This window comes from Apteryx rowi, unplaced genomic scaffold (genome assembly GCF_003343035.1).
Source record: "Apteryx rowi isolate R43461 unplaced genomic scaffold, aptRow1 scaffold_429, whole genome shotgun sequence".
NCBI lineage: Eukaryota > Metazoa > Chordata > Aves > Apterygiformes > Apterygidae > Apteryx > Apteryx rowi.
Genome location: NW_020450682.1, coordinates 162,088 through 174,641, shown reverse-complemented (window position 1 = coordinate 174,641; position 12,554 = coordinate 162,088). Strand labels below are relative to the sequence as shown.

General features: G+C 42.7%; 1 protein-coding gene across 1 annotated transcript in view; it reads right to left on the bottom strand.

The window, feature by feature from the left end:
• NHSL1 (NHS like 1) overlaps positions 1–12,554 on the bottom strand; it is a 113,094-nt gene that overhangs the window by 41,451 nt on the left and 59,089 nt on the right. Inside the window, exon 2 of the mRNA XM_026076227.1 lies at positions 5,942–6,094. Coding sequence (XP_025932012.1) covers positions 5,942–6,094 — 153 coding nt within the window. The remainder of the gene's footprint in view (positions 1–5,941; positions 6,095–12,554) is intronic.

Genomic DNA, 12,554 nt, shown 5'->3' with positions numbered 1-12,554 from the left:
GCAACAACCAGGCTAGGTAATAAATAGCTACGCGCAACAGAGTATCATCACTGATTTTAACTTGAACTGAGCAGAGAGAGCTTCCACAAGATCCTTCAGGTACTGGCTGTCACCCGAAAGCCTGAGATTATTTAATTTCTGGCTATGCTTGCTCTTGAACATTAACATGGTTGCTCGGTCCTTGGAAGTCTTGTCTACATTAGCCACAAATCTAGTCACAAAATCTGGTGCAGTTTTACTGGGGTAGTCCCCTCCCTTACTTCTGTTTTCTCCTAACTCATGGGCAAGCGACAACAAGCAACAGTGGGGGTTGTCCTGCCCCCCCCCCCGACACGTTTTTTGTTTAATCAAAAGTGTGTTACACTGCTAATTGCTCGAATTGGAAGAGAATTGTCCCTTGGAAATCAGACTATACATGCCCTTCTCTGCCTCCCATCACTCAAATTGGCTTACACTCAGAATCAAGCATAGTTTGAAAAAAACAAAACAAAACAAACAAACAAAAAAAAAAACAGAAGCGAAGAGAGTTCAAATGAAGGCTAGTAAAAAATTTCTTGTTCCCTCACTTGGTCACGTTTTGCAAGACTCTCAGAGGCCACTGCATTTCAAGTTACTTTAAGCTTTCCTTTTAGGACACTGGACCAGCAACTATGAACTCACTGCTAACACTGCAAACCTGCCCAGAAGACAGACAGGCACATAAGACACACTAAGTAGTTAAGCAAAGCAACACCATGTCAATGCTGGTGTCTCCTCAACACCTTCACTTAATGCCTTATTGCTTGACATTTTCAGATTACAGTTAGCAAAATGAGGATTACTCTCAATTTACTTTTTTTTAATCTAAATATTTGCATAACTGTTATCTGCTGCTGCTGTTGTACTGTGCTCCTGGCTGAAGACTACCATGCTTTAGACACTTTTTCAGACAATGAGCCTTTAAACACTACCATGCTGCAGAGCAACCAGCCGAGCGTGTCCATGCATGGTGACAGGGATGGTGGCTACTTTACGGTGCTACCCTCTTGTTTGTGGAGAAACACCTGCTCAATCTCTGGGTCCCACAGACCTTATAAAGCTTTGGGAACCACTGCAGTAGGTGGCACTTCCCCACGTCAGATAATGAACTGCCTTAAATAATAATAATAATAATTAATGCTGCTCAGAACAACATTAACCTCCCATGCTCGGGTACTGTCTGCAGTGGACTCAGAGCTGGTCAAGCCACTCAGCAGACATTGGCAAGATGAGAATAAACAAATCAAGCAAATCACTGAGCCTTGGAGCAGAGCACACAGTGCAACGGGATAGGATTTATTTGGGCATCTCGACTCCATGCAGAGCCTCTGCTCTTCCTCCCACCCACCTTTTTGATCCTCCCATTTCCACTATTCCCCAGGAGGAAACAGTTACATGAAGCACAGAGTCACACAAGACTTGGGAAGTTTCAATGTTGCTTTCTTTCCATCTGTACGTTTGAATGCTGAGAAACATAAGGTGACTACGGAAACATGAATAAGATGCCACTTAACATGGGCTCTCCGGAAAGGGGCCGTGAGAGCAGCTTGGCTCCCGAGGGCAGGCTAACAGGTGTCTTGGACAGCAAATGTTTAATATCCAGTGTGTTGCCCCACCTGCTCCACTGGTCGTTCCAAGATCCTTGCTGATCCCGAGAGGAAGGGGAGGGCCTATTTTATGCATTGGAAACAAAACATTTAAAATAATGGTATCGACCAGCACAAGTAGAGAACTGCATCATTTTGTAAACATTTATAACATAGTGCAATGATATCATGATTATGAAGTGCAGCTGAACTCACTCGCCTACTCTAGCCACCAGATGAAACCACTGAGAGCTTCCTTTTGAAAATACAGTTAAGAAGTAATGCAGTCTGGGCTAAACATTTTCAAACACTGATTTTAGTCAATAGCAATTTTAGATTTTAATAAAGTTACATAAAGCCACCTCAGTTGCTGAGAACAGATATAAATACTGTGCATCACAAACTTTCCAACTTCAACATGCTTCATTTTCTAATTCAGATTACTGGAAAACATTGCTTTTCAACACTTCAGATGGCATCTAAGCATACATAAGTAAGCATAAATAGCTTTATCTCAGTTATGAACAAATTTGAATGCAAGATCTCACCATTCGTACATGAAAGTAGCTTTGTAAAGTGCAGTATTTTCCCTTGATATCAAGAAGATGAAAGTCTACTTCATAGGACAATCCCCTATATAACATCTACTGTCATGTGTTGCTTGCAGTTTCACAGTGCAATGAGCAGAGGACATTTCAATACATAATATACATAGTAAAATAATATACTGAACAAGAGATAAGGAAAAATCTCTTCCTCCTCCAAACACAGCACTTTGCTTCCTGAAAAGATATGTAGAGTATAGGGTATCAGCAGGCAGAGTACTTGATTACTCTTCAAAGTTTAGATATCATACTTCCTAACGTCTTTTGCCCCTAAATTTTTTTCTTAAGTAAACCTAAGAATAAGCAGTGATAATTTTTTGCCCCTTAAGAACAAAAGCTTATTCTAGACAATGGATAGATTCCTATTCACTTCACCAGCTTTTGTAGTTAGACCCGTAGTGTCAAAAATTTGCCAAGCTGTTAAAATTGTACCAGAATAAATAGGTTTGACCTTGCATTATTTTAAAAGCTAGTCAGGATTTTATCTGGTCAATATTAGATGGGTCAGTGTTAGAGAACACCTTGACACCTACAAATACCTTGCTTTAATTATTTTGAAATATTGTATAAATTCAGTATCTTAACAGGTAGCTTAAAAGTTGTTGTGCTCTACATGTGAACTATTACTTGTAACTAAGTTATAGTCTTATTTCTCTCATACCCTGGGGCAGCAATGAATGCAATAACAAAATAATCAGTAATTTGCAATCACACTGCTATGTATCAGCAATGGTATTGTCAGATTTCACAATCCAAACAAAAACAGGACTGGAAAAATTTCAAACAGATGAATTTTAATTGTCTGAACTACAGCTACCAGTAGTTCAGCTCTCAGAATTACATCATCTGACTGAAGGGGACCTCACAAGGTTCTCTCTTTCTTCACCCCCTTCTCTAAAGGTAGGATCAAATTCATGCAAATGATTTCTGAATGATGTTTTTCCAACCTGTTCTTCAAAACCTCCAATGATTTCACAGCTCCAACAATCTATTTCCATGCTTCCATAGCTTTACTGTTAGGAAGCTTCTCCTATTATCAAACCTAAATATTTCTTCACTACAATGCAAGTCCACTAGTTCATCTCCAAAAGAAAAGGTTTTTTTGCTTTTTTTTGTTTTGTTTTACTCCCTTCCGCTCTGCAAACACTTACGGAGAACATGGGCATCATCTCTGCTGCTTCTGGCACACTGAGTGTCGTGCACTTTGTCGTTTGACATTGGTCATTCCTACCACTTATCCAGTAGGTCAGATCATATGGAGCTGTTCTACTGCCCCACGCTTTATTTCAATGAATGCATTTGAAACACCAAAAAGATGTCAAAATGCAAGTTTCATCACGAGGCCAAGAAATGTAGAATTAAAATTCCTATACTAGCCTAACTGCGCTTACATGACTTCCTTAAGTCTTCTATTCTATAATTGCATAGTATTAGGCTATTTATTTTCTATTCATTGGGAAGCTTTGAAAAATCTGTCTTTTCAAATGCAGCAGATGGAAAAGTAGTTAGTAGTAGTCACAATTAAGTCATAATTTCTGCAGCACTTTTATACTAAATGAAATTCAACTCTGGATACAGAATTTTTAACCTCATCCTCCAAATGTGACCAGAAGTGCTGGTGTCTTCCTAAGCTCACAGTGTTTGCTGAAGCAGCCACAGAATAAAACTGATAAAACTTTAGTCAGTGTATCTGTTACTACTCAGGGCCCCCCTGGAGGCAATAATGAAATTACCAAAAGTGGTGTTAACTTCGTGCTGTAGCTACTCAGGGCAGCTAAAGGCCACAGCAAGGAGTTGTTTCTGAACTGTGTTAAGGCAAGAAACATGGCCCAAGAAAAGAGTTTGAGGGGGGGGGGGAGCAGAGTTTTGTTCACCATGGCAGCAGGTTGGGGTTTGATGAAGGCATCATGGTTTCCTCTCTCTCTTTCTCTCTCACCTACTACCAGGCCCTGAAAGTATGATACTGATATTCAGTTCATYACCAAGGAGTCCTGCAGCATGTGCACAAACCGGTTCGTTTGTTTTACACAAGTGTCTAATTGCCAAGCTTTAGTAGTATCGAATAGTTTTTGTTTTATAAAGAAGAGCAGCTGCAGAGAAAGATCCCAGCAGATATAAATAATTTTGAATGTGTACACTGGGGGAAGCAGCGTATGATACTCACTTTCACACAATAATTCCAATAAAACACAAGAAAATCAAAGCAGCATTTTAGTGTATTTTTCTTTGATAATTGTCCCAAACAGAGAACAGAAAAATAGAAGAACAAGTAGTTAAGATTTAAAAAAAAGCTAACTACAGTTAGCTTTTTCACAAACAAACAGCTTTCTTTTTAATTTAAAGCAGGCAAATACCTTTCTTTCTGTAAAGAACTGATAAGTGTGCCTGTGAGGGAACAGTAAGCATTAAGGCTAAAGTGCTGCACAAATGCATTATTCCAGTAAGTATAGAGGACACACAGGCTATCTGCTGAGCCATGCATGAGCTAATAACAGTGGCTGTCAAGACTGCCCTATTAAATTACAGCAAAAGGCACCTAGGAAGAGATGGTGAAAATCAATTAACTGGAGAAATGGCAAGAGAAAAAAAACACAGTGGTCAAACACTTCTCCATTCAGACACATAAAAGTTTCCTGCATGCTTACAAAGCAGAAATGTAGTGTTAAGCAAACAAAACTACCATGTTCTCTTAGACTGGTTTCACCCTGTAAAGTACCAAGTACCTGCAATTCCTACTAAAACAAAAAGGGCTTAAAGCAAGTTGTCTCTTTGCAGGGCAAACCCCTTTATTAATAATCAGTTAAAAGAAAAAACTATGTTAACAATTGCCAAAACATAGGAATTAGGCTGTAGTTTCAAACTTTACTTTTGGCCCACAGACTGATGTTCTGAAGTCCTCTCCACTGCCTATGTCCCCATGGCTGTAGTAATAAAACACAACGCATCCCATACCAGACGGCCTGGATACACCCCCAACGAAGTTAAGAGTCAGCACTAGATAGGTAGTTCAAAGAAATATATTAACAAAATTCTTGCTTTTTCAGTGCCATCCTAACACAGAACTCATTCAAACTTCCAGGAGATTTCTTAATTCTTACCTATAACCTTAGAAGCAGCCTGCATTTGGCTATCTACATAGAGCTCTCAATACATGGGCTGGGAAATGTGCAGGTACTAAGGGTAGAAACTGGTCCTTAAAAAAAACACTTTGCAGTCCTGTAAACAGCAGTTATGCTACTGATAAAGTCCTTGCAAGCCCCCTGTTCCCATTTTCCCTTCTCTGCTTTCAATACCCTTCCTGCCTTTCTCACACATAGCCACAGCATACAGCATCAAAGGAAATCAACTGAATGAACACCTCTGACTAGGTTCTTGCTCCACAATATAAATGGAACAATTTAGAACTTACTGAAATTGAAGGTGCCATTTTTTAAATACTCCAAAGACTAAATGCAAATGCCCCAAAGACACCATGTGTTCTATCCTTCTGCTCTAGAGTGCTCTATCAGGCAATAGATTTCTTCATCTCTTGATAGTTAAAAAAAAAAAAAAAAACACACTTTTTTCCCTCCCCATCTCTACTGGTAAACCTCATTCAGTGTTCCTAATATGTGTTGCAGGCAGAAGAATGTGAAGTTTCTTCTGAAGCCTAGGAATTTGGATAAGTTTGCCAAAGACCATGGCAAAAACTACTGTTCCTTTAGGATACTTGCATCAGTAGCAGCATCTCACCTCTCAGTACTGACTTGAGGTTCAACTTGGCTTGTCGGTGCAGGTCCTCCACGCAAGGTGGTCTTGAGGAAGGCAGGAACACATTTTCCTGCTGGTGCCATGGAGCAGTGTAGTGGACTGTCCATCTACTCTCGTCATCTAGGTTGGAAACAGCTGTAGAGAGAGACAATAATTAGAAAATTAAATGCTATTGTAGATAACTATGCCATGTAACCCCACCCATAAACATGTCAAGCATCATCTTAAAACCAAAAAGGCTGTTTGCTTTGATTCTCTTACCAAAAAGCTCTCTAGAACCTCACTTCCGTGATAGTTAAAAACCCTCTCATCTCTAGCCTAAATTTAGCCTTCTGTGTTATGTATGAAACTTTTCCCTCTTCCCTTGTTTACATTGCTGAAGTATTTAGAGTGAACTTGCAATTCTGTTTTCCACCCTCTAACTCCCAGACTTCTCAGATGAAACCAGTTTTCCACTCTCTTGATCACGCCAGGTGCTGAGTGCTCAGGATGACCTCCTCCTTCTCAAGGGTGATCCCAGGAATATGACAGTCACCATTAAGATTACTACCGACTCATTTGTATCACAAAATAATCTTTTCTGACCTCACGACTAGCATAAATCAGAGATAAAAATTACACCGAAGCCAACAAATTAGCCACTTTACATCACTATGAGTGCAAAGCAGATTCTGGCAACAGCAACTCGCTAGGCAAATACCGGGCAGAGCACAAGAGCACTGAAGGCGGATTGCACCAGCCAGCTTTTCTCGGCCAAAATACACAGGAAAATAAAATACTGACACTGCTCAAGTTCAAAGTTCCCTACAGACAGTCTAGTAACGAAGCAGCCAAAGCACATAATTCTAAGATTTGTTTATCATTCACGTTTCCCAGGAGATAGCCGTTACATTTTGTTTAAAGTTCACCATCAATAAAAACTTTTACAGTTGAATAGCCTTATCCCTCTGCCCTGTAATAACAGGCAAAGGGCAGTTGGGGGTCAAATTTTATGATCCCCCAGGCACCGCTTGGCCTTCAGCCAACGCACTGCATATCCTTGCTTTTAGCTCTCCGAAGCAGGAAAAACACTGCAGCTGTGCTGTCTCCCGAGCACCTGCTAGGCTGGCTCGGCCACAGCGCCCCGGCCTCGCCAAGGGCTCTGCATCTTGCCCTGCCTCCGGCACAGCCTGGGCACTGCCTGCCGCCGCAGTGCTGTAGCAGGAGCTCCCCAAATCCGCCTGACGCCTCTGTGGCTGCACAGGAGGTAGGTGTGGAAACTGAGAAACAAAAAGGGGACAGCAGCCTCCTGTCAGCCGGTAAGTGACTCTTTCCGTAACACTACATATCTGCAGGGATTGCTTCAGATGGAAATAATCTGTACTCATTACAGAAAATAAGCTAAGCCTTTAACTTCAAAATTTATCTACAACACATGCTCAAACCTTGTTTTGTCCTGAAAGAACTTTTTTGGAGGGGAGGTTCCTTGCTTTTTTTTTTTTTTTTTTTTTTTTTTTAAAGGTTACTATCAGACTTCAGAAAAGGTTTTCAAAGTGCCTTGGTTGGCCTCTTCATCTTTAAAACAGCTTGGTCCTGCATCCCCTCCCCACTTGTACCCAGTCCTTGGTGCTGGCTGCACCAATGCAGATATACATCCAGTACAAGACTGCTTTTTCCGTCCTTTTTCAAGCAGAGGTCAAATCTAAATCATAGCAAAGTAAGTCACCAAGAACCCAGTTACAGCATCAATCATCCCCGCTTGTTCAGAAAGTGGCAGGTACATTTGACGACTTGCCCGAGAAGCACTCTTTGCGTTCGTTCCCCTGGGGGAGCATGAGCAGACTGGGGGGGGGGGGGAGGAGAGCAGGGAAACACCAACCTCTACCTCACTGTCCAGTTTCAATCCTGCCGTACCAAAACCTAGAAGTTTACCACTTATCAGAGCAGTAGTCAACAAAAATCTGTCAAAAGAAGCGTTGCACCTATTTACAAACTGCTACCTCTAGCGCAATTAATGAATTAAATGAAGAATCACCGCCTTAAAGAATTAAAAGATGAATCACGGTGATTTTGAGAAACGTTTTTAAAAAAGTGCACGAGCCCCAGAATTGTCGAACAAGCCTTATGGATACGGCCACCTACCCATGTGCTCCGCAGCTGCGCAAGCAGACACCTCCGCAAGACGTCAGGAGGACGCCCCGCACACAACGGCATGGGAGACCCGCACCCAACAGCAAGCGACCCAGCGCACTCGACCTTATCACTGAGCTGCTAATTTTACACAGAAAAGTTTTGCTTCTTCCACGCCACAAAGACAAAGGGCTTCAAAAAAAGATGGTAGTAACGCACTATCCCAAGGCAGACATCCCAAATCATTTCACAATGCTGCCTCTCCACATTACAAATTATTCAATTAAAAAGAAAGTGACATAAATCCTAAAAAAAGAGGCTTCTATAAAGCAGCGTAAAAGCCTGGCTGAATTGCAATTTCCTGCGGGACTCTATTACTTCCCCCAAAGACAGCAAGCGCACAAAACTACTTACTCTTTCTCTTGAAAAGTTTGATGAGAGATTTAAGCTTTGTGTTGATGAAAACCACCATTTCCAAGGTGTTTAACTGCGGTCCTGGAGTTTAAATTCCATTAAAAAACAGGAGTTGAGAAAGGTGACTGGTTTTCAGACTGTTCCTGCTCAGACTCTGCACACTAACTTTCTCACGCTTCTCCCCCCTCCTTTTTTCCTTAAATCACAACTTTAAATCCGCCCAGATTGTATTGATGCATGAAACCATTTACAATTCTTTAACCTGAATTCCTTCTCTTCAGATGTAGTCTTGTGGGCTGAAAGCAGCCAGTTTCAACGTGCAGAACAGGAAAGAAAAAAAAAAAGAAAAAAAAGAAAAAGAGAAAAAAGGCAAGCTAATCGTTATTCACGTTTGCACAGGACAGGTTTTTTCGCTAATCCTGCATTTATTCAATGGTTCTTCTCATCTTGTCTTCCCCTCGCCAAGTTTGACTACTCCACAAAGACAGAGTTTTGCAGGTGATTTCTTTTCTTCCCATTGCTCTACGGGGCTCTTCCACCCCCCTTACTGCGGGGCGGAGAGAGAGGCAGGCACCTTCCCGGCCATCCTTTGTACCTCCCAGGCTAATTGCCAGTCTACGGCATTGGAACTGCCTGGGACAGGGAAGCTTTCAACTATTGTTTTCCAAACACGCCCCCAAACCCTCCCTCCCTCTGCACTATAGGAAAGATCCATGAGCAGCAAGGCACTACAATACAGCCTCCTTGGGGTTGTAAATGAGAGTTGCATTTTCGTGCAAATCAGGATGCCCTTCTTTCCCACCACTCCCATCCTCCCCCTTTTTTCTTCTCTCCCCCTTTTTTTTTTTTGCTCTCACTCCCACTTTATTAATGACCTAAGAGCTGCCTTTTAATTGGCTGCAACATGTAGTCTTTTCTTTGTATTGCCTCCCCTTCCAGATACACTTTTCCCCCCAGCTCCAGAAAATTACAAGGACTAAATCAGCCCACCAATTTTACATATTGAATTTCAGTCTGTAACACTCCTAATTTATTCTTATCAGCATCAACTCAGACTAGCTATATGGGAAACACAATCAAGTTATTCCTGTCTAATAAAGAACCTGTTATTCATCAAATGAAACTTGTGCAGAGATGAAACAGCACTACTTTGAGATGCACATTAGATCTTCATGCCTTTAAAAAATTCTGTACAGAGGTCCATAGCCATCCTTCTTAGAAATGAGCTGCAATTTTGCAGAAGTTGAAGAGAAAATGCTAAGCACCAAATCAATGTGCTCAGCAGGGCATGCCCTTCACACAATGTTACAACTCAAGAAGCAAGCCCTCCCCTCACAAAGCAAACCTAGGAGACTGCCTCGGGTTAACAATGAAAAAGATTTTTCCTAGGGAAAAAGAAAAATGCCAGCAGCAGGGGTCTTAGGCTGACCTCAAAGCTGCGGCAGGTTCCAGCCTCTGGAGAGCAGCAGGCAAAAAGCAGATGCTCCACGGAAACACTTCACTCCAAGTTTCACCAAATTGCTGAGACTCAGCACTGTGCAGAACAGAAACACAGATCACTCCTCCCTCACTGTTTGAGCACAACATTATCAATATTTTGTGAGTATTTTGCAGATCCAGCGATTTCACAGTTACAGCATGGGTTTGATACCAAAACTGCCATAAGCAACTGGATTTTGCAGCAGCTGCTGGTTCAAAAGGCATTTTGTCTGGCTCACCAGTGTTACAGGGATGGGTGCAATCGTGGGAAAGCACCTCTGCTTTTGCACTGATTTCCATCAAGCAGTTTATACAAAAAATTACCATGGCCTCAAATTACTAACAAGATTATCATTCTTCAGTATGTTATTCTGTTTCACATATCAGAGACTTGAAATTGTCGCCTTCCTTTGTGCAAATTCACAGTAGTTCCTCTTCCAACTGAAAGGCACACCCTCTTCCTAAAAAAAAAAAAAAAAGTCAATGCCATACAGAAAAGGCCCCTGCCAATATAATAAAAGAYGAGGCTGATTAGGCAGGCACCTAGCACAGAACAAACCTGCACAGGTGAAGGAGTGAATGCACTGACCAATGCTACAAAAAACAAACTTTTTGCAGAATGCCTGTCAGGTCAAATTTTAAAGCAATCCACCTAACTGGCATTTACAGACTAAAATGCAGGGAAAATAACAACTGTGAAAGAGTAAATATGTTTTTTAACAGACTTAATTCCATAGTTCTAGAACACATCTTCCAGAGACACTACTCCTGAAGTCATAGCTAAGAAAAAAAAGTCCATGGAGTATGCCACTCACTATAACATACGCAAACTGCACTGAGAGGAGTTTATATTTCATAGTCCCTTGGCAGTTCTTTAGTTGGTGGTGGGTACTGGTTTTTAGGAGGAGTGAGCTTGAAATGTGCAGCAAAAATTACAAACAAACTTTTAGGTGATACAGTCTAAGTCACACCTTCCAAAGAAATCTCCGAGTAAGGAACTTGAACTATCTTCCTTAGGTGCTAGCATCTGGGTTACTCGAGTCATTATTAGCCCTTGGGAAAATTATGCTCCATTTAATGACTTTTGTGACCACCCAGGTGGTGGAGGAGCCAACAAGGAGAGGTGTGCTGCTGGACCTCGTACTAACAAACAAAGAAGGACTGGTGGAAGATGTGAAGGTTGGGGGCTGCCTTGGCTGCAGTGACCATGAGATGGTGGAGTTCAGGATCCTGCAAGGAGGCAGCAGGGCACCAAGTAGGATCGCAACCCTGGACTTCAGGAGAGCAAACTTTGGCCTCTTCAGGGACCTACTTGGAGGAATCCCATGGGTGAGGGCCCTRGAAGGAAGGAGTGTTCAAGAGAGYTGGTTAATATTCAAACATCACTTCCTCCAGGCTCAAGAGCGGTGCATCCCTATGAGTAGGAAGTCAAGCAAAGGAGGTAGGAGACCTGCATGGATGAGCAAGGAGCTCCTGGCAAAACTCAACCAGAAGAAGGAAGTATACAGAAAGTGGAAAGGGGGACAGGCCACTTGGGAGGAATATAGGAATGTTGTCAGAGTATGCAGGGATGCGACGAGGAAGGCTAAGGCCCGTTTGGAATTAAATCTGGCTAGAGATGTCAAGGACAACAAGAAGGGCTTCTTCAAATACATCAGCAGCAAGAGGAAGACTAGGGAAAATGTGGGCCCTTTGCTGAATGGAGTGGGTGCCCTGGTGACGAAGGATGCAGAGAAGGCAGAGTTACTGAATGCCTTCTTTGCTTCAGTCTTTACTGGTCAGGCCAGCCCTCAGGAACCCCAGACCCTGGAGGCAAGAGAGAAAGTCTGGAGAGAGGAAGACTTTCCCTTGGTGGAGGAGGAGTGGGTTAGAGATCATTTAAGCAAACTTGACACCCACAAATCCATGGGCCCTGATGGGATGCACCCACGAGTGCTGAGGGAGCTGGCGGACGTTATTGCTAAGCCACTCTCCATCATCTTTGAAAGGTCATGGAGAACAGGAGAGGTGCCCGAGGACTGGAAGAAAGCCAATGTCACCCCAGTCTTCAAAAAGGGCAAGAAGGAGGACCCAGGGAACTACAGGCCAGTCAGCCTCACCTCCATCCCTGGAAAGGTGATGGAGCAGCTCATCCTGGAAGCCATCTCCACGCATGTGGAGGAAAAGAAGGTGATCAGGAGTAGTCAGCATGGCTTCACCAAGGGGAAATCATGCCTRACCAATCTGATAGCCTTCTATGATGGAATGACTGGCTGGGTAGATGAGGGGAGAGCAGTGGATGTTGTCTACCTAGACTTCAGCAAGGCTTTTGACACTGTCTCCCATAGCATCCTCATAGACAAGCTCAGGAAGTGTGGGTTAGATGAGTGGACAGTGAGGTGGATTGAGACCTGGCTGAATGGCAGAGCTCAGAGRGTTGTGATCAGTGGCACAGAGTCTAGTTGGAGGCCTGTAGCTAGCGGTGTCCCCCAGGGGTCAGGACTGGGTCCAGTCTTGTTCAACTTCTTCATCAATGACCTGGATGAAGGCACAGAGTGCACACTCAGCAAGTTTGCTGACGATACAAAACTGGGAGGAGTGGCGGATACCCCAG